At 49.3% G+C, this 26968-nt stretch overlaps 2 protein-coding genes across 6 annotated transcripts in view; both read left to right on the forward strand.

Annotated features, from left to right (window-relative positions):
- Positions 1 to 3538, forward strand: part of ROGDI (rogdi homolog) — a 6443-nt gene extending 2905 nt beyond the window's left edge. For 3 of the 4 annotated variants that reach the window (XM_006090390.3, XM_023755226.1, XM_023755227.1), the window contains 5 exons: positions 406 to 501; positions 1727 to 1825; positions 2177 to 2290; positions 2395 to 2444; positions 2978 to 3538. In XM_006090390.3, the coding sequence (XP_006090452.1) occupies positions 406 to 501; positions 1727 to 1825; positions 2177 to 2290; positions 2395 to 2444; positions 2978 to 3266 (648 nt within the window). In that variant the 3' untranslated portion in view covers positions 3267 to 3538. Of the gene's footprint in view, positions 1 to 405; positions 502 to 1726; positions 1826 to 2176; positions 2291 to 2394; positions 2445 to 2531; positions 2659 to 2977 lie in introns of all 4 variants that reach the window. The other variant, XM_006090391.3, reaches the window with a different exon arrangement.
- A 7278-nt stretch (positions 3539 to 10816) lies between these two features.
- SEPT12 (septin 12) lies at positions 10817 to 21872 on the forward strand. Of its 2 annotated transcripts, XM_006090395.3 has the most exons (9): positions 10817 to 11081; positions 13860 to 13988; positions 14071 to 14152; positions 15869 to 16006; positions 16152 to 16269; positions 16359 to 16454; positions 19804 to 19900; positions 21411 to 21462; positions 21546 to 21872. In XM_006090395.3, the coding sequence occupies exons 1-9, from the start codon at positions 10934 to 10936 to the stop codon at positions 21745 to 21747; spliced, it is 1062 nt and encodes a 353-aa protein (XP_006090457.1). In that variant the 5' UTR covers positions 10817 to 10933; the 3' UTR covers positions 21748 to 21872. The 2 variants fall into 2 exon arrangements, with proteins under 2 accessions (XP_006090457.1, XP_023610996.1); XM_023755228.1 differs by lacking the exon at positions 15869 to 16006.
- Positions 21873 to 26968: the final 5096 nt, after the last annotated feature.

The raw sequence follows: 26968 nt of genomic DNA on the forward strand, positions 1-26968 counted from the left end.
CCCTCTACCTGGAGTCTCTCCACAAGCTTTTCTCATCACAAGAGTGATGCATGTCAGCTCAAGAATCACCTCCCTGGGGCCTCCTCAGATCCCCATCTAAAGAGGCTCCCCTAACTCCCTCCATCACCTGTTTATTTCCTTGTGTGAGTCACGCAGTCTGCTTCTTGTGCCTTTACTCTGTTACCATCTGTCCTCCTTTAGAAAGTGAGCTACATGAGGCCAGGGACCAAGCCTGCCTCAGTCTGTGCCATGTGCATGCACCCAGCCAGGGCAGGAAGCCAACAGCTGTGGGGGAGGAGTCAGGCAAGCAGCACCCACCCACCCCTCCAAGGATGACAGCCCCTCGGAGTGGGGGCTCATTGGCTGGGGCCAGCCCACTAACCACTCCGTGGGCACTGTTTTCAGATCCAGGATGCCAGGAACCACGTGAGCCAAGCCATTTACCTCCTCAACAACCGGGATGAGAGCTACCAGTTCAGGACAGGAGCAGAGGTCCTTAAGGTGAGTTGCCTGCAGGGACAGGGGAGCCAGGTTTCCCACACCCACCCTGACCCCTGACCAGGTTCCTGGAGAACTCTGCCCCCATGTCCTCAAGTATAGCTGACAGCTAACCCTTCACCTCTCAGTGTACACATGTCCATCCAGTCATAGTCAAATAGCTCATAGCCCAAGCTTCAGAATCGGACCTGGGTTCTGCTCCTAGGGCTTCCACTATTAGCTGTACAACCTCAAGTCACTTAATTAGCCACTCTGTGCCTCCATATCCTCCCCTGCAAAAGGGGGATAAGATATAGTGACTACCAATTGTTATAGTGCAGGTAAATGGCCCCTAGTAAGTGCTCAGTAAATAGTAGCTGCTAGTAGTAGTACCAGCAATAAGAAAAAACCCTGGCAATGCACAAAGTCAATTCACAAAGCATGGAGGGGAGAACTGAGTCTGGATGCCCTGGACCAGTCCCCAGGTGGTTCACCTACCCTCTCTGGACCTCTGATTCTTCATATGGAACTTGGAACTAGATGGACTAAGGTCCCTCCCAGAACTGTGACTGCCCCGGGGGCGGGGGGATATAAGCTGCAACCCCATGCCTCCTCCCAGTAGTTTTGCCTTTCCTGGGAGCCAGGTCACCCTAGCAACAGCTGGAAACAGTGGAAGCTGGGGCTCTGAGGAGTCCAAGTAAGGGCACTGCTCTGTGGTAAAGGAAAGGAATTAGTTCTAGATGGTTCCACAGTTCATGAGCTCTGTGACTTTATCTCTTCAGAGCCTCTGTTTCTTCACCTGTGAAATGGGGTTGATGTCTGACTTAAGGCATCAACTCAACTGCCCCATTGTTTCTTCCAGGAAGCCCTCCCTTGCCCCTTGCGCCCTAGCCAGATTTGGGCCCCTTGTAAGCTCCTTCATTGCCTGTACCCCCATCCACCAAGCCCTCATGCCCCTGAGACTAACTCCTGGCATCTCATTCCCCATTGGACCAGTCCACAGGATCCCATTCAGTAGAACCTCCTGGATGGGTGGTACATAGTACAGACAGACTACCCTCCTCCCCCTACGCCCCCAGGCCCCAATTACCTGCATTTTTAACAAGCCCCCACTTTAGGGGGTTCGGGGCCTGAGACCAGGACCACCAGGGCAGGAGCTGGAGCCACCATAACTTTGTCGTTCCCTGATGCTGGGGTCGGGGGATGGGATTAGCCCTTACAGCAGCTGTGACTAACCCCTTCCCTCCAGCTGATGGATGCCGTGATGCTGCAACTGACCAGAGCTCGCAACCGGCTGACCACCCCGGCCACCCTCACTCTGCCTGAGATTGCCGCCAGTGGCCTCACGGTCAGTGCCTCGGGCCAGGACAGTGGGTTCCTGGAAAGGGACACAGGGGTTCCAAGGGATCAGAAGCTCCAAACTGTCATCAGTAGGAGTTCTATGTCTATGTCTCTGCAGTTTTCTGAGATAGGGTCCTCAGCTTCCCTCCTGTGTCCCCCCAGATACATCACCCTGTCGAATCAGTGGTTCCCAAACCAGCAGAGCAGGAAGTTACCCAAGGCACCTGGGAAGAGGCTAGATGCCCCAGTCCATATGATGAAGGCTGAGATTCCCCCAGGTGGTTCTTGGGGGGGCTTCTCCCTGCCCTGCCTTTATCTCACTTGCCTGCCTTCCCCTCACCCCCACCCCATCCTCCAGCGTATGTTCACCCCTGCCCTGCCCTCCGACTTGCTGGTCAACGTCTACATCAACCTCAACAAGCTCTGTCTCACTGTGTACCAGCTGCACACCCTGCAGCCAAATTCCACCAAGGTAAGCAGAACCCTACCAACCCACAACCCCCGACCCCTGCCCCCACTGACCCATGCCCTGCAACCCCAAAGGCCTGAAACTGGGTCTGATGCTCTTCTGCCTAGAACTTCCGCCCAGCTGGAGGCTCCGTGCTCCACAGCCCTGGAGCCATGTTGTAAGTACACTGTTGGGAGGGGTGCCCTGGAGGGCCCTCTACACCTCAGGGGCTGCGGGACTCAGGGACCCGACCCTCTGCCCACAGTGAGTGGGGCTCCCAGCGTCTGGAGGTGAGCCATGTGCACAAAGTGGAGTCGGTGATCCCGTGGCTAAATGATGCCCTGGTCTTCTTTACCGTCTCCCTGCAGCTCTGCCAGCAGCTCAAGGATAAGGTGGGAGCACAGGGGTGGTGGGGTCTGGGCTGAGCCACAGTCTCAAACAGATGAGGCCAGCCAGGCAATAGCCCCTTCATTTTGGGGGTATTCCAGGGGCTCTTGTCTCAGGGCCAAAGCACCCCCAAATCTTAAGGTCTTTTGTACCTGCCGCACACACCAGGCTGATGGGCCATTGTGCTGCTGGGCAACAGTACCCTCTCCCTGACACATTGCCCTTGGATAACCTTGAAATCTCACCTGAGTCACAGGGTGCAACAGGGGCCAGGCCCCCCAGCACCACCACTCACCATGCCCCCCCACCTTCCTCCCTCCCTAGATCTCGGTGTTCTCCAGCTACTGGAGCTACAGGCCTTTCTAAGCAGAGCACCCAAGAGCCTGTCCCCCTGAGGAGTGGCCCCTACCCAGGGTGTCCCCGCCCCTACCACACACACCCTGGAGTGTGGCCCAAGCCAAGCGCTACAGGCGATTTACTTCCCTCCTTGCCTGTCCTGCCCGTCACATTTGCACAGATGGGAGTTGAACACTGGAACTTCTGGAATGAAGGGAAGCTGACTTGCTTTTTGTTTTGGGTGGGGGTGGGTCAGGAAGGTGGGGTCAGGAGTTAGCCCACATTCCAAGCCCTGCCCTTTGGACTCAAGGTGGAGCCCAGCCCAGGGCTCTCCTTCCCCCCTGCTAAGCTGCCCCCAGGTGAGGGACAGCTGCACTCCTCCCGCTGGAAGGTGAGGAGTGGGTGGTGACCCTAAGCTGTGAGTTGGGAGAGAAGGAAAAGGAAAGGGCAGACAGAAGCCACCTACCATGAGCTGGGGTCCCTTGACTGTTTACTCAGCAATCCTACCAGGGCCTCCAAGAAATAAAGATCATCCAACTTTGCCTGGACCCCTCTGTCTGGATATCTGTCTGTCTGTCTGTCTGAGTAGGGACCAAGTTGGGGGTCCCTGGCTGTAGGAGCCAAGTGGAGCACCCAGTGACTGAGCCCCTAGCCTACTCATGCCTCCTTTGAGAGGGTCCGCTAGCTGCTGAGGGGCTGAGTGGAATGGTGACAAGGGGTCTGCCTGGGGGTTTGGGCCCCGAGTTTGAGCCCAGCTCCCCCTCCCATGGATAGTTGCTGGATGACCCCCAGCAAGTTACTTAAGGTTTCCTGGTGTCAGTCATGCCGCTGAAGTCTGAGGGACCAAGTGGGCACCTAGAGGGAGCAGTGAGTACTTGCATTGCCCACCCTTGGTGGGAGGTTGGAACATACTTCAGACTCAGGCTCTGGACAGACAAGGCCTTGTTACTGTTGCCCAGCATGGCATGTGAGCAGAGGGGCTGGGGGACTCGCCTCATTTTGGTTCCAGAGCCAAGTTACTCAGTCTCATGGAGTTCTCCTGTCAGAGAGGAGCAGAGGGAGCCCAGTGGGGTTCAGGCCTCAGTTCCCTGCTAACCTCCCATCTTGAGGAGCCCCGGCAGCCTCTCCTCCATCCCAGTGCAATTCCTGGCCTTCCAGGGCCAGTGGGACTCACCTGCTTGGCACTCATTGTCTGGGATCTGGAGGGGGGGTGGGGGCAGCAGCGGAGGCAGCAGGGGCAGCAGCGGAGGCAGCAGGGGCAGCAGCGGAGGCAGCAGAGGCAGCAGCAGCGGAAGCAGCGGAGGCAGCGGCAGCAGCAGCAGCAGGGGCTGCAGCAGCAGTTGAGGCAAATAAGCAGCAGCAGGAGCAATATAGTGCCTGGGGGTGGGACAGGTGTCCAGACATGGCCCTCCACCTGGGGCCTGGCATGAGAGGCTGATGGGCCAGAGGCAGAGACCATACCCAGGACAATGAGGAAGATAATGAAGTAAGCGGTGTCTGACTTGGACTCGAACAGTTGGTTGCTCTTCAGTCTCCCCAGCACTTCCTTTGCTGTGGTCTCCAGATCCTTCAGGTTGGCCATCCCAGCTAGAGGGTCCTGGATGCCACCTGCCCCAACCCCCCAGAGGGAAACCTTTAGAGCTCTGGGTTCCTCTGGGGCCAGGCCACATACAGGCCTCCCACCGTCCAGCCCCTGCCCCTTTCACACTGTCCCTCTAGGCCCCAGTTCCTGCCCCAACTTCACTTCCACTCCTCTCCTTGCCCTTACCTTGGTCCTGAACCTGACCTGGCCAGCCCCTTCTCTTCCCACTTCCCCCAGCAGCCCCACATCAAGACCTGACCTGTCTCCAAGCTCTCAAAGCCTTAACTCCTAGGAGCATAGACTTCCTGCTTCCGGATCCACACCACCTGAGGCCTTAGCAACCAGCCCCTCTCTCCCCATGGCCAGCCCGGGACTGCCAGAACTCGGAAGGCGGGGCCTGTGTCCCAGCAGTGTGCTTCCTGCTTCCCAACAGCAGCTGGTACTGCTGGTCTCAGGAGGAGGTCACAGGCCTGTCAGTCTCCTCACCTCAGGGCTTTTCACTTTTTCTCAGTAGACCATACAAGCAGCCTGGGACAGTGGGCACTCAGCTGCTGCTGACCATGAATAAAGGAAAGACAAAGAAAAAGGAGAGAGGGAGGGAGGGAGGAAGGAAGATTGAAAAGGAGAAAGGAGCCCTGGCTGGGTGGATCAGTTGGTTGAAGCATCGTCCCATATACCAAAAGGTGGTGGATTTGCCCTGGTCGGTGTTCTCAGTGGTTGGAGCATCAGCCCTTGCACCAAAGCATTGCGGGTTCACTCCTGGTCGGAACGTATAGAAGTGAACTGATGTTTCTCTCTTCCTTCCTCTCTCTCTTAAAAAAAATCAACAAGAACATATCCTCAGGTCAAGATTAAATTTTAAAAATTTTTAAGGAGAAAGGAGGGAAAGGGAGAGAGGAAGAAGTATCTTTTCCACCACCCTTCTTGGTCTGCTGGGATGTGCCTGGCACCATATTAGAAGTCTTAGATCCTTATTTTCTCTGTTCTATTCCTCACAATAACCCTATGGTTATCTCTCAAAAGAGCTCTTTGCCCAGAAGTTGGGGCTTGGGGCCCCTAACCCTGCCATCCCTAACCATGTCAGTGAGGCAGCTCTCACTCCTGCCTTCTTGCAGAGCACAGACATTTCCAGGCCCACTAGGCGCCAGACACTACTCAGCACGTGAGGTTGGCTATAAAACAGGTAGACACAGTGTTTTGTTCTTATAGTGCTTATGATCTAGTAGGGAAGAACATATCAGCTAATGTTAGGCTATATGTACATTACCTAATTTATCCCTCATGGCAATCGTACAGTGGGTATTACTGCTAATCCCCACTGTATTATTACAATCTTACTGTGGGTATTATTACAGATATGAAAACAGACCTTGAGAAGCTCAGCAACCAGCTCTCAAGTCACACATCTCAGGGATTCATTTCCTGTTGTTGTAACATACTACCACAAACATAGTGGTTTAAAACAACATAGATTCATTACCTCGCAGCTCTGGAGGTTGGTGTCTAAATGGGTTGGCAGGGCTGTATTCCTTCTGGGGGCTGTAAGGGAGAAACCATTCCTTGCCTTTCCAGTTTCTATAGGTCATATTCTTTGGTTCATGCCCCAGAACATCACTTTTAATTTCTGCTTCCATCTTCACATCCACATCTTCTCTGCCTGCCTTCCTGCTTTTCTCTTATAAGGAACCCTGTGATGACATTGGCCCCCACGGTAATCTCCCCAGCAAAATTTTTTTTTAAATATATTTTATTGATTTTTTACAGAGAGGAAGGGAGAGAGATAGAGAGTTAGAAACATCGATCAGCTGCCTCTTGCACATCTCCTACTGGGGATGTGCCCGCAACCCAGGTACATGCCCTTGACCGGAATCGAACCTGGGACCTTTCAGTCCGCAGGCCGACGCTCTATCCACTGAGCCAAACCGGTTTCGGCCAAAATTCTTAATCACATCTGCAAAGAACCCTTTTGCCACTTAAGGTGACGTATTCACAGGTTCCAGGGATTAGGATGGAAATATCTTTAGGGGCTATGATTCTAAGCCAACCACAACCAGTGAGCAGAGAAGCCAGAATTGGGACTCAGGCATTCAGATCCCAGAGCCCTTGGCCATCATGTTACGGGGTTTCCTTTGCTGGGATCCCCATCTTACACCCTCCATCCTAGTCTGAAATCTCAGATTCCTGTTGCAAAGGGAGGGAGGATATTTTTAAACCGACTAGAATGTTCTCTTGTAAAAATAAGGAGAGAGTAGGGTGCAGCCACTATGGAAAACAGTCTGGCAGTTCCTCAAAAAGTTACATACAGTGTTATCATATGACCTAACAATTCCACTCCTAGGTATACACCTAAGAGAATTGGAGGCAAGTGCTCAAAGGCTTGTACACAACTGTTCACAGCAGCACTACCCACAATAGTCAAACGGTGGAAACAACCCAGTGTCCATCACGTGATGAATAGATAAAACATGGTCTATCCATACAATGGGATATTATTCATAAAAGGGAATGAAGCACCGACTTGCTACAACATGAGTGAACCTCAAAAACATGATGCCAAGTAAAAGAGGCCAGTCACAAAAGGCCACATATTGTATGATCCCATGTATATGAAATGTCCAGAACAGGCAAATCCATAGAGACAGAAAGTAGTGGTTGCCAGGAAAGGGGGATGGGCGACTGAGTGCTTAGTGGTTATAGGGTTTCCTTTTGGGGTGATGAACATGTCTTGGAACTAGGCAGAGAGTGGTTTTGCAACCTTGTGAATGTACTACTAGTGAATGCTACTGATCTATTCACTTTAAAATGGGTGATGATTAATTTCATGTTATGTGAACTTTATCTCAGTTGGAAAAAAGTGGGGGAGAGGGGTCAATAACTCAGCCCCTCCCCCGCTTGGCCTGGCTGGGTGATAAAAAGGCCCACGGTCCTCTTCCCTCCCCACTGGCCCTCAGTCTTACAGTCCAGACCCCTGGGTGCCTCGTTTCTTGTTTGTGATTATGAAAGTAAAACCACCTCATTAAAATCTGGGAAACTCCAAGGTGTTAAAAGACAAAACCAACCAAAGAGGCCCCAGCCCCAAACAGCAATGATGGGTAGAGGAGGGTTCAGGCAAGTCAGACCCCAGATTCGGATCCTGGTCCCAGCTTTTAACACCCACCAGTGTGCGTGTGACCTGAAACACGGTCCCTGACCCCTCTCTGCCTCAGTTTCCTCATCTGTGTGTGAGAACAGTGTCCCCTCTCTTCAGGTTGTTGTGAGGATTGACTGACATACTCGGCATAGAAGTGTCTCCGGCACAGTGACGAACACTAGAAACAGGCACTGAGTGGCCATGTGTAGCTGGTCAAGCGGAATGAAGTTAACTAGAAGAGGACGTTCTGCCAAGAAAAGGCGGGGGCCTGCAAGTGGGCCACGTCAGAACAAAGTCTTGCAAGCAAGACTTGTTATTCAGAGGCAGAACTTTCCTTGAGGTGATAAATAGTCCATGAGGGCATGGAAAGTTCAAGGAGGGTGCACTGCTGCAGGTGGAAAGAGTCTTTGTATAACATAGGAAATTAATAGTTTAATGTATAACTTAGCTCAGATGATCTCATAAGCATGCCTGTTAGTCATTGTCACTTGCTGTACCCCATTGTTATTTGCTGTACTCCCCAAATAAAAGCCATGAGAGGTTTGGGGGCTTTGCTACTTGCCTGACTAGCAATAGCCCTCTGCTTCTCTAAACTCAATCCTGCACGCCGAGCTCATCTCAGCGTCACCGTTCACAAAGAACATCAACACCATGTGTTGCTCTCACTCATTTTGTGGCTGGGATTCCCTCTAGTTCTTAGTTCTTGGTGTACATTTGGGTTCACCTGCCATCCTCACACTGCTCAGACCGCTTTAGCCTCCCCTCCACTTCTCCCAGTCACCATAGCCAAGAGTGTCTTGCAAATGACTGCCGCTTTCTGACCCTCCAGTTCACAATCGCTGAGACTTTCTTCCCAACGTTTTTCAGAATCCCGTATCACTCACATGTGATGGTTTTCCTGGAGAAAAGTGATGGTCTTCCTGCAGAGAGGCTATTTCCGTAGGGGACATTCCCAGAAGCAGAATGTGCTCCGGCTCAAGGTCATACCATGGGTCACTGGCACTCCTTGGTCATCTGCACCTAAAGTTCTCATTGGCTTTGATGAGGCCAGCCTTGCTGAATCCCTCAAGAGCCGTGGAGTTGTAACTTGAGAGATTTTTCTGCTGGGAATGGAACCACGTTCAGAGCAGACTCTTGTCCCAGTCCTGCCCTGGGCCCTGCCCAGCCCGGCCCCACTTCCAGCCTCCAAGCCTTGACAATGAAGGTTAAGCCTCTTGTCAGATGTGTAGACAGTGGGGGAGTAGAAGAGTGTGGGCAGAGAGGGACAGAAGGCTGGTTGGAGCACGGGACAGGTAGTAAGTGTATTGGGCAGACTGAGTGGATGGACAGAACAACCCTAATAGTTTCCTGGCACACAGTCACGCCCTCCCCTTTCTGCTTTCACAGCTGAAGAGTAGCTGCAACAGAGATCTTATGATCTGCAAAACCTGAAATCTGTATACTGTCTGAGAACTATTTATCAACATCTGAGACTGAGGATTGCTTAGGGCTTGCAAACTCAGGTGCCAGAAAATAGGTGAGAAAAAAGTGAGATGGATTTGGTATAAGAAACATCAGGGAGCCCGGCTAGTGTGGCTCAGTAGTTGAACGTCGACCTATAAACCAGGAGGTCAAGGTTCGATTCCCGGTCAGGGCACATGCCCAGGTTGCAAGCTCAATTCCCAGTAGGGGACATGCAAGAGACAGCCAATCAAGGATTCTCTCTCATCATTGATGTTTCTATCCCTCTCCCTTCCTCTCTGAAATCAATAAATTTTTTTTTTTAAAAGAAACATTAGGGAAGGCTGAGGACTGTAGCAAATTGAAGAGCATATTGCCCAGCTAGAGGGGAGCTTGAATCAGCTACGGGCTGGGCCCAGAGTTGCCAGGGCTTACAATCTCTAAAATAACATTGGAAATCTAGATCTTTGTGTGAATAAGAAAAGAGACCAGAGAAGATGAGCCCGTGGCCTCAGATTTCATCTCTGCCATTTCCTCGTTGTGTGACCTTGAACAATCCCCTTGACTCATGTATAAATGGGGTTATCTATAAACAGTATAGTAACAGCACATGTTTCATGGGCTATGATGATTATTAAATAAGTTCTCCTTCTATGGCTCCTAGAACAATGCCGTGTGATTAAGTATTTGCTAAATTGATGCTTTCAGTTTTCAATGCTGCCAATTTAAAACACTATGATACCAGCAATGGATAGACCAAAGAAAGTACATGGATGTTCTGCTTTAGGTCATAAGTTTGCATCCCCTGGCAGAGTGGCTAAGGGAGATGAACTTGGAAGCCAGAGAGACTGGCTGAATGAAGCCCAGATCTGTCACACATACCATCTAAGTGACCTTGGGCAAGGGACCTGCCCTGGGCACCTGGGTTCCTGTCTATAGTCCTAGGCCAGTGGTTCTCAACCTGTGGGTCGCGACCCCTTTGGCGGTCGAAAGACCCTTTCACAGGGGTCGCCTAAGACCATCCTGCATATCAGATATTTACATTACAATTCATAACAGTAGCAACATTACAGTGATGAAGTAGCAACAAAAATAATTTTATGGTTGGGTCACAACATGAGGAACTGTATTTAAAGGGCCAGAAGGTTGAGAACCACTGTCCTAGGCCAAGGTCGTTGTGAGGATTGCAGGGTAGTGTCTCGAACTGGCCTGGAGGAGCAGCTTACCTGTCCCTGCCCTCGGCTCCCTGCTGCAGAGGAGCCCCCAGGTGGTGTCACAGGGAGCAGTGGGGCTTTGATTCTTCAGTTAACTGTCACCCTCTCCCCTCCCCCTCACCACAAACGCCAGGATCTGCCAGGACAGGGCAGCCCCTAAAGCTCCCACAGGAGCCCAGGGCCTCAGGTGCCACACGAGGCTGCTTCTCTCTCTGTCTCCGACAGGTTGGCCGCTGGGCTTTGCTGGGGTGGTGTCTGAGCAGAGAGTCTGCCTGGGCATGGCTGGGTCTGGAGTGGGAGCTGGGGTACAGGAGGAACAAATCCCTGGGAAGGTGCATATCCGGATGGGAGTTCAGTCTCCCTCCAGAGGCAGCTCCCCTGGGCACCGCTCACCAAACCCCTTGGGCCATGGGCGCCTGGAGGATAGACGGACCAGGGGCATAATGTGTGGGAGTATTTGGAAGCAGAACTAACGAGTCAGGGTTCAAAATGAGAACTCAGATGTTCCTCCTTGGAGCCCCAGCAACCTCTTCTCCCCACCTCACCCAGATACCAGGTATCGTTGTGCCCTTGGCCCCATGGACCCCCTAAGGCGATCCCTCTCCCCCTGCTCATCAAGGCCCACCTCCTGCGAGATGCTTGGTTATGTGGGCATCGAGGCCGTGCTGGACCAACTGAAGATCAAGGCCATGAAGATGGGTTTTGAGTTCAACATCATGGTGGTGGGTGAGTGAGAGGCGGGGCTCAAGGAGGACCAATGGGCCAGGGCATGTCGCCTCACCTCTTGGGACCTTGTAGTTGAAAATCTGGGAAACACTGAGTTAAAAGGCAAAAATCACCCATAAAGCCCCAACCAAACCCAAACAGAGCAGTAAAATCTAGGCCGAGGCAGGAAGTGGTGAACACCCCACTCAGATCCTGGTCCCAGCCCTAAGCCCACCAACCAGCAGGGAGGGATCTTGTGCACAGCCTCTGACCTCTCTCTCTCCACCTCAGTTTCCTCATCTGGCTTAACACAGTGCCTGGCGTTTAGTAAGTTCCAGTTTATCTGGAATTACTTCTTTTTTTTAAATTTATCTTTATTGTTGAAAGTATTACAGATGGCTCCTCTCCCCCTCCCTCCCTCCACTGACTCCCTCTACCCCACACCTGCCCTGGAATTGCTTTCTTATATATTCACAATTGATTTTGTAGGTCAATACTATACTTTTTAATTTTTTTAAATTTATTGATTGATTTTAGAGAGAAAGGAAGGTAGGGAGAGAAAGAACATTGATTAGTTGTTCCACTTATTTATGCATTCATGGGTTGATTCTTATATGTACCCGAACTGGGAATGGAACCCAAAACCTTGGTGTATCAGGATGACACTCTAACCAACTGACTACCCGGCCAGAAAACTACTATACTTTTAACAAAACAAACTAGATACAACAGGACACAAAATATTGGAGTGTGTATCTCCAATTAAGGCAGCACTGTATAATAGAAATGTAACATGAGCCATATATATAATTTTTTTTCACATATGTAATTTTTAAATTTCCTAGTAGCCACTTTTTAAAAAGTAAAACAAGGTAAAATTTTGCTGTTGTTAATCTTCACCCGAGGATATTTTTCCACTGATTCTTAGAGAAGGTGGAAGGGAGGGGAGAGTGAGGGGCAGAGAGAGAGAAACATCGATGAGAGAGAGACACATTGGTTGCCTCCCTCACGTGCCCAGACCAGGCGGAGGGGATTGAGCTTGCAACCGAAGTACGTTTCCTTGATCAGAATTGAACCCAGGACCCTTCAGTCCGAGGGCCGATGCTCTATCCAATGAGCCAAATTGGCTAGGGCAGAAGAAATTAATTTTATATATATATATATATATATATATATATATATATATATAATTGATTTTTTACAGAGAGGAAGGGAGAGGGATAGAGAGTTAGAAACATCCACGAGAGAGAAACATCCATCAGCTGCCTCCTGCACACCCCTTACTGGGGATGTGCCCGCAACCAAGGTACATGCCCTTGACTAGAATCGAACCTGGGACTCTTCAGTCCACAGGCCGACGCTCTAGCCACTGAGCCAAACTGGTCAAGGCAAAATATGTGCCAAAATGCTATTATCTCAACATGTAATCCATCTAAAAATTCATGATATCTTTTACGTTCTTCTTGTCTTATCCAGTCTATAAAACCTGGTTTGTATTTTCCATTGAGGGTACATCTCAATTCAGATTTGCCATATTTCCAGGTGGACTAGCCAAGTGTGGCTTCTGTGTTGGACAGAACAACCCTAAGGACAATTTGGTTATATACACAAAGGTGTGTCCTGGGTTTACAGTAGGATGTTTCCTAGGGGGAGATGCCGTCCACAGAGTTAGAGAGGCACCTCACATCCCACAGGCAGGATGCGAGAACCTCTCCAAGTAGCTAAAGAAGCCAGACACAGAAGAGTAGCTGCTGAGTGATCCCCTAGGTCAGTGGTCGGCAAACTGTGGCTCACTAGCCACATGGGGCTCTTTGGCCCCTTGAGTGTGGCTCTTCCACAAAATACCACGTGCGGGCGAGCACGTACAGTGCGATTGAAACTTCGTGGCCCATGTGCAGAAGTCAGTATTTTGTGGAAGAGCCACACTCAAGGGGCCAAAGAGCCGCATGTGGCTCGCCAGTCGCAGTTTGCCAACCACTGCCCTTGGTCAAGGGAGGAAAGAACTGCCTCTGCTGTTATAAGCTAGGAGAGTGGCAGTCCCTGGGGGAAGGGGTTAATAGTTGCTGAGATGGGGCATGAGTGAGCTTGGGGGGAGCTGTGTGTTTTGTGATCTGGTGTTTCGTACACAGGTTGTTTCATTTGTAAAAACTTGAACTGCCCATCTTATATAATAAAAGGCTAATATGCAAATAGACCAAATGGCGGAACAACCAACCAACCAGTCGCTATGACATGCGCTGACCACCAGGGGGCGTGTGCAGAACATGGTGGGTGTTGGCTGAGGTGGGATGGGGAAGCAGGTGAGAGGGGGCACTAGACCAAGGTGGGCGCTGGTCGCGGTCATGGGGGCGAGCCTCTGGAGGTGACTGAAAATTCTTTGCACCGTGGTCCCGACCTGCGCTCGCACCTGCTGCCAGTACTGGCCCTGCTCACACCCGCTGCCGGCGCAAGAGCCGCCGTTTGCACCCACTGCTGGTGCCTGGTGCCAGTCCCGATCACTCAGCACCATCAGTGGCGCCTGTCGGTCCTGATCACCCCTGAGGACCTTCCACTCCCCCCCTGCTTCTGAGGGGTGATCGGGGCAGCAGCCGCCACTCGCACCCGCTGCTGGCACCAGTCCCAATGAATTCTGCCTCCATAAGAAATGGGGTAAGCATTGAGGTGAACACTTAGGATAGTATGCACTTTTTTATATTTATGTTATACTTAGAAAACTCTTTACTTTCTAAAAAGATTTATGAGTTTGAGAAACACTGCCTAAAATATCCACCATTATTGCTGTCATCTGGTTACTCCCAGGGCAGAGTGGGCTGGGCAAGTCCACGATGGTGAACACACTGTTCAAGTCCAAAATATGGAAGTCCACCCCATCCGGCCTGGTGCTGGGGCCCACGCCCCAGACGCTGCAGCTGCACTCGATGACCCATGGTGAGTGGGGCCCCACCCTCACCCCTACCCCCACCTTGTCCCACCCAGTCCAATCCCTTCCTCCCTCCACTCTCCTCCACAGTCATCGAGGAGAAAGGCGTGAGGCTCAAGCTGACCGTGACCGACACGCCTGGCTTTGGGGATCAAATCAACAATGACAAGTGGTGGGTCCTCTGGAGTGGGCGGAGCCCTGGTTGCCCCGTCCCTGCCCCTGCCCCAGGAACATTCCATCCCTGGAACAACCTGACTGTGGTATCTTGGAGCCTCAGTTTATTCGTTTGTATAATGAGTGCACACAACTCTCCCTCCAAGACTGAAGGGAGTCAGTGGGTAAAGGTTTTAGCCACTGCCTGGCACATAGTAAGCACCCAGGAAAGGTATAAGCGGGGGGTAGAAGCCCACACTCGGGACCCCTGGGTTAGACCACTTTCCAGCTGCACAACCTGGAACTAGTCACGGAAGCTCTCTGAGCCCCGGTTTCCTTTGTGACTTGGGAATGATGACACCCACCTTGCAGAGCTGTTCAAGGATCTAAATGAGACAGACACGCAAAATCAGGACTAGCTGCACAATCTGTGGGACCCAGGGCGATGAAAATGTGGGCTCCCTTGTTCAAAAATGATCAAGAATTGTAAGAACAACCGCAGAACAGTCCACCAAGCCTGGGCCCTTCTCAGTACAGATCCCTGGGCTCCATGCACTCCACTAAAGCCAGCCCAGCACCACATGCTTTGTTGAGCATTTGCTACGTGCAAGCTGTGTTCTAGAGCAATAAACAAAACAGGTGAACATCCTTGCTTACATGGAATTTACCTTGTCACAGGGGTGAGGGACAGACAATGAACAAAATAATCAGTTAATCCGAGAGAGAGCCTGAACCCTATCATCCAAAGAGGACATTTCTGAGAGCGACACAGCTACAGAGCTGTAGGGGGTTGCAATTTTAAGCAGAGTGCTCAAGAAAGATCTCTCAGAAAGGTGACATTTGGACACAGATTCCAGGAGATGAGAGGATGAGCCACGTGGACATGGGGGAAGGAGTGTCTGAGGCTGAGGGTGGCATGTGCAAAGGCCCTGAGGTAGGCAGGCTGGTGTGGCTGGCAGGGCCGGAGGAATAGGGAGAGGAGGAGGAGAGGGCAGGCAGGAAGCAGTGGTCGGCAAACTCATTAGTCAACAGAGCCAAATATCAACAGTACAACGATTGAAATTTCTTTTGAGAGCCAAATTTTTTAAACTTAAACTATATAGGTAGATACATTGTTATTAACTTAATTAGGGTCCTCCTAAGGCTTAGGAAGAGCCACATTCAAGGGGCCAAAGAGCCTCATGTGTCACGCGAGCCGCAGTTTGCCGACCACTATACTATAGGGCCCTGTAGGGCAATATAAGGACTGGCTTTTGTTCAGTCCTTAGAGGCTGAGCAGGAAAGGGACACGATCTAACTCCTGCTTTTGGAAGGATCTTCTTGGCTGCCATTGACAACAGCCCACAGAGAGAAGGGGCCCAGGGAGAGGAGTCAGGCAATCCCTCTGCAGTCAGGCAAAAGTCCACCGTGGTTTGAACCAGGCCAGCGGCAATTTCTCTTGTTTAACGCTCACTCTCCCCACCCCAAAGTAGGTATTCTTATTGTCCCCATTTTATAGACAGGAAAGATGAGGCCTCAGCTCAAGAAAGGCAGAGGGACTCTCTGCTGATGCAGGGAGTAAAGATGAGGAGTATACTCAGGGGCCCAAGCACCTCAAGTTGTGCGAGACCAAAGGTCCCGTGTCCTGGGCAAACGGGTTAATTGGTCATCTGCAGGGGTGACTACCCAAAGGACCCAGGGAGACAGGTGGGGCTCCCGGGCACAGCCCTGAGGTCGGGTCCATCCCCCACCCCAGCTGGGACCCCATCCTGGGCTACATCAATGGACAGTATGAGCAGTACCTGCAGGAGGAGATCCTCATCACCCGCCAGCGCCACATCCCCGACACCCGGGTGCACTGCTGTGTGTACTTCGTGCCGCCCACTGGGCACTGGTGAGGTGGCTGGGCCGACCAGGGCAGAGAGGAGGAGCGGGGAGAGGAGAAGGAGGGGTTCCCGGCATGGGCTGTGGGCTGGCATCCCCTCACTCACACACTTGCTGCTGCCACTACCACCACCATCACTGTCCTGCCTGAGCAGCCTGAGGCCCCTGGACATTGAGTTTCTGCGGCGGCTGTGCCGGACTGTGAACGTGGTGCCCGTGATCGCTCGGGCGGACAGCCTGACCATAGAGGAGCGAGAGAACTTCAGGCGCACGGTGATCTGGGTGCCTGAGGCGAGGATGGGGTTGGTGGGGGTGGGGAGGAGCAAAGTGCATAGGTTGACCTGAGGTTCCCGGGCCCCCAGATCCAGCACAACCTGAGGACCCACAGCATCGATGTGTACCCACAGCAGTGCTTCGATGAGGACGTCAATGACAAGATCCTCAACTGCAAGATCCGGGTAGGAGGCCGTGGGGGCAGGGAGGCTAGCGGGACAAAGGCAGAGTGATTTTCTTCCCTCTCGTTCTTTCCATCTGAAGATTATACTGGGAGAAATGTCATCTGTTTCTAGCAGATGTGAATCTCTAAGGTGAGCGAGAAATAAGTCATAGCAACAACCCACAGAATAAGAGGAAATGTGTACAAATGCCATGTCTGATAAGGGACTTGTATCCTGATTATAAAAAGATCTCTTACAAATCAACAATAAAAGACAGCCCAATTTAAGAATGGGCAACGGCTCTTGAGTAGACATTTCCCCAAATACTTTATAGGAATGGCCAATGAGCATATGAAAAGATGGTCGACATCATCAGTCATAAGGGAAATGCACATCACTTCACACCCCTAGGATGGCTATTATCAAAATGAGAGATAATAACAAGTGTTGTGAGGACGTGGAGAAATGGAAACTTTCACACCTTGCCGGTAGGAAGATCAAATGGGTACTGTAGCTTTGGAAAACAGTTGGACAATTCTTCAAAAGGCTAAACGCTGCCCTGGCTGGTGTGGCTCAGTTGGTAGAGCACTACAACATGTACCGAGAGGTTGCTGGCTCCATACCCGGTCAGGGCACATGCATGGGTTCTGGGCTTGATTCCCAGTAGGGGGCATGCAGGAGGCAGCTGACCGATTTTTCTATTTCCCTCTCTCTAAAATCTCTCTCTAAAATCAATAAGAAGACTAAGGGGAAAAAAAGGTTAAACACTGCTCAGCCAACTTGGCTAAGTGGTTGAGCATTGACCAATGAACCAGGAGGTCACTGTTCAATTCCTGATCAGAGCACATGCCCAGGTTGTGGGCTCGATCCCTAGTGGGAGTTGTGCAGGAAGCAGCTGATCAATGATTCTTTCTCATCATTGATGTTTCAATCTCTCTCTCCTTCCTCTCTGAAATAAATAAAAATATTTTTTAAAAATAGAATATCTCAAAAAAATGAAAAGGTTAAACACTAAGTACCCTGTGACCCAGTAATTTCTCTCCCAAAAGAAATTAAAACCTATGTCCATGTAAAAAACGTATACACAAGTGTTTATAGTAGATTTATTCGTAATAGCCAAAAAGTGGAAACAATCCAAATGTCCATTACCTTGTGAAAGGATAAACAAATGTGGTCTATCCACACGATGGAATCTTACGGCCGTAAAAAAGAATGAGGTTCTGATAGGTGTTACGACCTAGATAACCCTTGAAAACATGATGCTCCGTGAAAGAAGCCAGGCACAAAAGGCCACATGCTGCGTGGTTCCATTATCAGAAATGTCCAGGACAGGCAAATCTACAGAGATAGGAAGTAGATCAGTGTTTGCCAGGGGCTAACAGGCTTCTTTTGGGGACGATGGAAATTCTCTGAAATTAGGTTGTACTAATAGTTGCACAATCTTGTGAACATACTACAAACAACTGGGCTGCACCTTCAAAAGGGTGCATTTTGTGGTATGTGATTTATATCTCAATAAAGCTGTTACAAAAAGGAAAGGAAATAGCGCACATCTTCATTTTCTCTGAATTAACTGAATTCCAACTCCAAGCCCCATCCTGCCATCCTAATGTCGTAATGTACCCCGAGAGTAACACACGGGACGCAAAATCAAATCAAGGAGTCATTTAATCAATAAAGCCAGCGACTGCGAGGGAGATGCGGCTCCAAATCTCGCAGTGCCCGAGTGAGGGCAGGAGCCATCTTATAAGGCAAAAACCACATCCTGCTAGACGTTGGAATGTGCAATTATCTTGCAAAAGCAGTTTTACAGAAGCAGAATTGAGCAAAGTTAATAATCTTTAAAGGTTATCTATAGTTTCAGTTCCTGGAGCCACTGCGTCACCGGAAAGTATTCCCGGAGCCACTGAGTTAAGGAAAGCAGTTTTGTGGTTCTGGCCCTCAGACACAGGAGAATAGCCTTTGTGATGTGGGCTGGCAACATAATGGGGTGATTTATGTGAGTTTCCAGGTCTCAATCTGGAAACTGAGGTAACTACCCTATTGTTTAAGCAAGCAGGTGTACAGAAGCCAGAACAGCAGGGTTAAAATTCAAACAGCAATTTTTACCCGAGATGAACGTTACTATGCTTCATTGCCTCACTTAGGGTGCAGTCAGTGTCAGTCCCCTGAACCTGCGAAGCACCTGCATCATCCATGGACAGCAGACCTCAACTCCAGCCCTGGGGGCCCTGCCAGCCTACACAGTGCTTTCGCTTGGACTAGAGAAAGGCAACAGCTGCCTTCCCAGTTGCAGGCCCACCCTGATTTCAGCCCTACATGGTCATGACCAGTTGCCTTTGTGCCCTGCACAAACTGCACATCCATACATGGAGGCCCTGCTTCCCACCTGGCACCCAATTTCTCTACACATCCCCTCTCCCCCATCCCACCGGAGCAAGGAACAGGATCCCCGTGAAAGATTCAAAGCGCCCGACCTTCACCAGCTCTGCGTTCTGTCCTGAGGCAGGCAAAGACGACAGCCTGGCCACAGCCTGAACAGAGATGGACGGAGCACAGGGAGCACCTTCTCAAATTAATGTCTCAGTAAATCATCCAACAGAACATTGATTCAGGGTTTAGTTGCTACCGGCAGGCGCATAAGAAGTGTACAACAAATGGTTACTATTATTGGCATCAACTTACAAATTGATTCTAGCGATAAAGACAAACCCATATACAGCACTTTGGAGTTTACAAGTTTGAATCTCCACTTCCAGTCAGGAGCAAGTAAACAACTAGAACTGAGTACAGGGTTTAGCAAACATTTTTGTGACAGGCCAGATGATGGTGAATACGGATCTTATGCTGTGTGGGCCAAGCCGGCTCTCACAATTACTCAACTCCGCTGTGGTAGCATGAAAGCCACATAGACAACAGTAACTGAATGGACAGGGCTATGTGCAACTTCACAGAGGGAAACAGGAGGAGGGCCGGGTTGCCTGTGAGCCAGATGTGGCCAACCCTGGTTTACCAAGTTATCATGTTGAATGTGATCACTGTTCCTGTTTCATAGGTAAGAGACTGGCGTCAGCAAGATTTTAGTAATGTGGCTATTAGTAACCACAGTTTCCAAGGGTTACTCTGCTAACCCTTATAATGCTAAGCACTTCCCAAACATTCACAAAGCTCTAAGTCAGTACTACTAAGACTCTCGCTCTACAGATATGGAAACTGAGGCACTGATTCGACTTTACATCTTCTAACTCATTAATATCTTGTGCTCCTCCTACCACTTTCCCCACAAAAGACAGCCCCACCCCCCACCTCGGGATCTTTACTCTCCACATGCCTGGCAAGGCCAACCTTCTGGTCTGTCCCCTCCCCAAAGGACCGGATCCCCTTTGCTGTGGTCGGGGCTGACCGAGAGCACATGGTGAACGGGAGGTGTGTGTTGGGCCGGAAGACAAAGTGGGGCATCATTGAAGGTCAGTGCAGGTGCTTGGGGAGGACACCGGTGAGAATGGGTTGGAAACCAGGACACACCCTCTTGCCTTTGGGACCCTTAGCGCCTATCACAGGGCCCTAGTGATTAAACCCACAACCAGGGAAGAAACAGACCTGGGATCAAGCCCCTTTATAGCTGGGAGGCCTCAGGCAAATTACTGACACTCTGGACTTCAGTTTCCTTTTTAAAAAAATCTTTATTTATTTTTCCATTGATATTTAGAGAGAGTAAAAGGGAGGGAAGAGACAGAGAGAGAGAAACATGGATGTGAGAGCGACACATGGATTGGTTGCCTCCCACACACACCTCGAACAAGGCCAGGGATCGAGCCTGCAACCAAGGTACATGCCCTTGACCAGAATCGAACCCGTGACCCTTCAGTCCGGAGATCAACACTCTATCCACTGAGCCAAACCGGCTAGGGCTGGACCTCAGTTTCTTCACAGAAAAATGAGCATGATAGTAACATAAATTTCATATGGTAGTTGGAGGGGGCAGAGCCACCACTTTGGACAGTGTTCGGCACCCAGAATTTATTGAAGGCCTACTATGTGCCAGGCATACTATGTGCTATTCCTAAGAGGGAGACAGGGAAAATAGGACCGACAGGGTTCCTGTCCCCATAGAGCTGGCAAGATGACGACAGGTGGGAGAAGCATGATGAAGGAAATACGTGGGGTGGGAGAGGTGGGCTACCTCAGGGAGCAGAGAAGGATAAAGATAAGACTATCAGGTAAAGGACCAGCAGTCAGAGCCTGAGTCCTGATGTAGCAATATAATTATTAAAAGTAAAATATAATATGTATTATTCTTATGTATATACTACATTATCTTATGTATATTATACTATATATAAAATAATGTACATACATTATATTAAATGTATATTTATATACATTATATACAATATGTTAAATATATACTATATGTATACATTATATTATACCATATATACACCATAGTATACATTATATTGTATATACAATATAATATATAAGATAAGCGTTCAGTGGATTGACTGATCTAACAACTATTTGTAGGAGCCACCTGTACCAGCCACTGGGGTCACAGCAATGAATGAATGAATCAATCAATCAATCAATCAAGAATGGGAGGTGGGCCCTGGCTGGTGTGCTCAGTGGTTAGAGCACCGGCCCACAAACTGAAGGGTCTCAGGTTCGATTTCCAGTCAAGGGCACATACCTGGATTGCTGGTTCAATCCCTGCCCTGGTCAGAGTGAGCACAGGAGGCAACCAATCGATGTGTGTCTCTCACATCGATGTTTCCTTCTTTCTCTCTCTCTGTCTCCCTCCCTCCCTTCCTTCCACTCTCTAAAAATCAATGGAAAAAAATATCCTCAGGTGAGGATTAACAACAAAAAAGGAATGGGAGGTGGGATAAGACAGTAAGAAATGTGGGGGAAAGATGGTGGTGGGTACAGGTGGTATACAGTAGTCGCTTACTTGGTGCTAAGTATCCTATCTTGCAGTGGAGAACATGGAGCACTGTGAGTTTCCCCTCCTGAGAGACCTGCTCATCCGGTGAGGGTGCAGGGAGCCCAGGGGCAGTGGTGGGCAGGGGCTGGCAGTGGCCAGCTCAGGCTGACCTGCCATCCCTCTCCCAGTTCCCACCTCCAGGACCTGAAGGACATCACCCACAATGTCTACTACGAGAACTACCGTGTCTGCAGACTCAACGAAAGCCACATGCTGCCCCAGGGGCCCGGCTGGGTGAACCTGGACCCGACCCCTGCCAGTCCCTCGGCCATCCCTGGGCCCTCAAAGATGTGCCGATGGGCCCAGGACAATCCCTCCGAGGAGTACTGAACACAGCACACCCCGGGCCACTTGGGCTTCCCAAGTGCTCAGCAGCCCCCCACACACCTGTGTACTAGGACATATATTAAAGGTGAACATTGCTTTTTATGACAAGCTGTGCTTTGAAAACAAAAGGAGTTTTGTAAATGACTTCTTTGAGCTACCCTCAAAAAAAGATGGGTTCTTTTTTAAGTAACAGCATGACACCCAGGCCCTGGGGCGTCATGAAGCCCTGGTGGGGTGTGCCTTGGTGATGGACCCCCTTCTGCCCCAGAACTAGAGTCGAGTTCCAAATCAGACTCTGCCCTCCATCCTGACCTTCCCTCCAGCCCAGGGCTGGGCCCATGGTGTCATAACACTCCCATCTTTGACCATCTTCCCCCAACACTGTGCCCCTGCCCCTGCCTTCCTACCCTGCCGACCAGCACAGGGAGAAACAGCTCCAACTCTGGAGTCTGGCAAAGCTGATGGAAATCCCTGTGCCACGTGATCTTCAGCAAGTCACTTGCTCTTCCTGGGCCTCAGTTTAATCTATAAAACGGAATGGTAGCATCGCTCTCATAGTGTTGTGCGAACAAAATTGAGTAATTTGTGTAATGTGCCTGCCAAGGCCTGCAGAAGGCTCTCAGACAGAGGTGAGGGGCACAGGAGAGAGCTTGGTTGGGGTGGAGGATGTGCCTGCAGAATGTGTGAGCACTTCCCAGGACTTTCCAGAAACCTGGAAAATAAAGGGACTTCAGCCGGCTGGGCTGGGCTCAGTGGTTGAGCATTGACCTAGGAACCAGGAGGTCACAGTTCGATTCCTGGTCAGGGCACATGCCCGGGTTTCCGGCTCGATCCCCAGTGTGGAGCATGCAGGAGGCAGCTGATCAATGATTCTCTCTCATCATTGATGTTTCTATCTCTCTCTCCCTCTCCCTTCCTCTCTGAAATCAATAAAAATGTATTTTAAAAAATAAAATAAAATAAAGAGAAAATAAAAGGACTCCATAGAAGCCTACCTGGTTGGGGCCTGAAGCTCGGTTAGTTTGGTTAACCAGAGGATAAGTGACTCCTATAACCCAAAACCCAAGCCCCTGGAGGGAGAGAGCATGTGGTGAGCTCCCAGTAAGTGACAGTGGGTATACTGGGTCCTTCAGAAAACAGATCCAACAGGACATGTACTAGTATATGGAGATATACTTTATGGGAATTGGCTTACACAGTTACAGAGGTAAGAAGTCTTAACGATCTGCCATCTGAAGCAGGAGACCCAGAAAACCAGTGGTGTTGTTCCGTTGGAGTGGGAAAGCCTAAGAATCAGGAACCAATGGTGTAGGTGCCAGCCGGAATCCAAACACCCGAGACCCAGGCTTTCTGATGTCCATCCAGAAGATGGATGTCTCAGCTCTAGCAGAGAGAGCAAATTCCCTCTTCCTTCGCCTTTCTGTTCTGTTCAAGCTCTCAATGGACTGACTGGATGATGCCCACCCGCATTGGGAGGGTGATCACCTAGAAGACGCAGTCAACTGAATCAGATGCTATTCCAGAAACAATTCTCACGGACACACCCAGAAATAATGTTTACCAGCCATCTGGGCGTCCTTTAGCCCAGGCAAGTTAACAAGAAATTCACCAGCACACCAGCTAAAAGTTTTTTTAAAAATTGAATTTATTGGGGTGATATTGGTTAATAAAATTATATAGGCTTTAAGTGACACCAGCTAAAAGTTACCTTCTCCATGAATCCCTCCTTGACTTCCCAGGTCAACGTACCTGCTGCTCACTCCCTGCATATATCACAGGGTTTGTTTTCTGGTCAATCTCCCCCGTTAGACTGGGAGCTCTGTGAGGGCAGGGATACGTCAGCTTCATTCTGCACCTGACAGGTGCTCAAGATCCAGCTGTTACATAAATGAACCCTTCAGTACCTGCCCCATAACTATTTACCCGTCAGATTCACAAAGCAGTTGAGTCCAGGTTTGAGGGAACCCACACCATCCACACCAACATCTCAGAGTTGGTGTGTGGCTACATAGGGACTGCGCACATTCCCAAAGTTAATATTAGCCCTAGGCAACTTGGCAACGTCTACATTTTTAAAGCAAATGCCCTTTGGCTCAGCAAATGTATTTCTAGGAATGGATCTTATAGACTAGTGGTTCTCAACCTTCCTAATGCCGCGACCCTTTAATACAGTTCTTCATGTTGTGGTGACCCCCAATTTCATTGTTACAAATTGAACATAATGAAAGCATAGTGATTAATCACAAAATCAACATGTAGTTATATATGTGTTTTCCGATGGTCTTAGGTGACCCCTGTGAAAGGGTCGTTCGACGCCCAAAGGGGTCGCGACCCACAGGTTGAGAACCGCTATATAGACAGACCAGGGTTTCTCAACCTCACTATTGACTTTTGGGGACAGATCATTCTTTGCTGTCAGGGCTGCTCTAAGTATTGCAGGATGTTTAGAGCATTTCTGGACCTCCATGCAGGAGATGCCCGTAGCACCACCCACCCAATTGTGACGATCAAAAATGTCTCTCGACATTGCCTGATGTCCCCTGAGGGATAACATCTCCTCGGCTGAGAACCGCAGAGAGTGGTACCTAGGATAGTAAAGACGAGAAGTAGTCTACCCGTCCACCAGGAGTGGACTTGAAAGTAAGTCATAGGACATCCATACCCTGTGTATTATTTCCCTCTGGATGCTGTAACAAATTAGCACAAACAGGGAGGCTGAAATGACACAGTTAATTCTGTCATAGTTCTGGAGATCAGAAATCTGAAATTAGTATCACCGGGTCCAGATCAAGGTGTCAGCAGGGTGGTGCTGCCTCTGGAGGCTGTAGGGGAGAATCCATTGACCAGTGTTTGCCTTTACAAGCTTCCCGAAGCAGCCTGCATTCCTTGGCTCATGGCCCCTTCCTCCACCTTGCTTCAGTTGTCCCTCTGCCTTCCTCTTATAAGGACCATTGTGATTACACTGGACACGCTGGGATTATCCAAGATAATCGAAATCCTCAATCACATCTGCAAAGTTTCTTGTCATATAAGATAACATATTTCTAGGTTCTGAAGCAGGAATTGGATGCTGTGGGGGCTATTCTTCAGCCCACCACACCATGGGATATAACATGGTCCTTAAAAAGAATGAAGTAAGGCAAACACGGCATGACCTCACTTATATGTGGAATCAAAGAGTTGAGCTCATAGAAACAAAGTAGGGTGGCGGTTGTCAGGGGCTGGGGTGGTGGGGAAATGGGGAGACATAGGTCAAAGGGTACAAACTTTCAGTTTTTAGATTAATAAGTTCTGGAGCTCTAATATACAGCATGGTGATTATAATTAACAATATTGTATTATATAATTGAAAGTTGCTAAGAGAGTAGGTCTTAAATATTCTCACCACACATACACAAAGATAACTATGTGTTAACTAACTTTATTGTGGTAATCATTTCACAATATATTCATATATCATCTTAAACTTACATAATCTTACTTGTCAATTACATTTCAACAAACCTGGAGGAGAAAAAAATTGAGGCAGCTCTACAATCATCCATGCGTTCTTTCTACGAACAGATCTCCAGGGCCCACTATATGCGGCTACAGAGGCTGGGTTAAGTGGGGAACAAAACCAAGTCACTGCCCTCCGAAGCGTGCATCTGGGTGGGGCAAGATGACAATAAGCAAGACAAGTAAGTAAAATGCTGAACATGTTGTACTGTGATGGACACTCTGGCACCAAGTAAGGCATTTACTGTCTAGGATTGAAGGGGTTTGTAATTGTAAGTAGAGCGTCAGGGAGGGCCAAACTGAGAAGGCAGCTTAGAGTAAAGATGTGAAGGAGTAAAGGAAAAGATGGGAATATGTGGGGGCAGAGCATTCCAGACAGAAGGAAAAGAGGGCACTGCAAGTGCAAGGGCCCTGGGGCAGGAGTGTACTAGATGTGTTCAAGGAATAGCAAAAAGGCCTGTGTGCCTGGAGCAACATAAACCCGGGGAGAGAGTGGGGAGAAATGAGGACAGAGAGGTAGGTGAGGGGCAGGCCCACAGGCTGTCAAATTTGAGTTCCTTCTATCATAACTCTATTTGTAGAGGTATTGGGTACAAACTTTCAGTTATAAGATGAATAACTGATGGACCACCTACGGATATTGATGAAAGGAAGACAAGGAACAACTGAGTGCATAGCAGATGGCACATGGAGCCTAAATATCTCTGGAAAAACACTCAAGACACTGGGGCAAATAGTTGTTTCTGGGTGGAACAGGAATCAAGAGTGGGAGGTAGACTTAATTTTCACTCTACAGTATCTCCCTCTTCCTTCCTCTCTGAAATCAATAAAAATAATATATTTTTAAAAAGAATGCAAATTCTCAAGAATGGCTATTTTTGTTGTTGTTTAAAAAGTACATTAAGCTCTAGCTGGTTTGGCTCAGTGGATAGAGCGTTGGCCTACGGACTGAAGGTTCAATTCCAGTCAAAGGCACATGCCTCGGTTGCGGGCTTGATCCCCTGTAGGGGGTGTGCAGGAGGCAGCCAATCAATGATTTTTCTCATCATTGATGTTTCTATCTCTCTCCCTCCCTCTCCTTTCCTCTCTGAAATCAATAAAAATATATTTAAAAAAATAAATAAAAAGTACATTAAAACTTGCAGTTTTAGCTTCCTGCACCCTTCCCCCATCACAGCTTTCTCCAACTTCATGAGAAATTATCCTGAATTGGGTGTTTATCCAAACCCCAAGCATTTCTTTACATTTTTACTATGTATGTATACATTCCCTAACTCATATGTAATACTGTTTTGCATATTTTTATAATTTATGGAAATTATATACTGCCACTTGCTTTTTTGCTCAACATCATTCCTATGACATTTATCCATCAATTCTATTCTGTTGATTGACACCTAGGTCGTTTTTAGGTTTTTCCATTATAAACACCGCTCTGAACACAGAGGTAGTCTTTATTATTCACTAAATTAGCGTATATTGCCTCCATTATGCGTCAGGCACTTGGTTTTGCCTCTTTTAATAACAATGACCTATCCCAGGTGTAATTATCCCCATTTTACTAATGAGTTATTCTTGCCTGCTCTACTCCTTCACCCCAACCCAGTCAACCACAGGGCACAGTTGATTCTGCTTCAGGAATCTGGCTCAGCTCCGTCCCTCACCACTGCCACCATCACTAACTAGTAGCATTACCTCAACTCGGGAGCTTCCAGTTGGTCTCACT

This window comes from Myotis lucifugus, unplaced genomic scaffold (genome assembly GCF_000147115.1).
Source record: "Myotis lucifugus unplaced genomic scaffold, Myoluc2.0 scaffold_72, whole genome shotgun sequence".
NCBI lineage: Eukaryota > Metazoa > Chordata > Mammalia > Chiroptera > Vespertilionidae > Myotis > Myotis lucifugus.

Excerpts from the sequence above, each read along its gene's own strand:
- SEPT12 (XM_006090395.3), top strand. The coding sequence starts at position 10,934 with ATGGACCCCCTAAGGCGATCCCTCTCCCCCTGCTCATCAAGGCCCACC. Across the intron at positions 11,082-13,859 it reads GTTCAACATCATGGTGGTGG|GGCAGAGTGGGCTGGGCAAG; the intron begins GTGAGTGAGAGG and ends GGTTACTCCCAG. Across the intron at positions 19,901-21,410 it reads AAAGTGGGGCATCATTGAAG|TGGAGAACATGGAGCACTGT; the intron begins GTCAGTGCAGGT and ends CCTATCTTGCAG.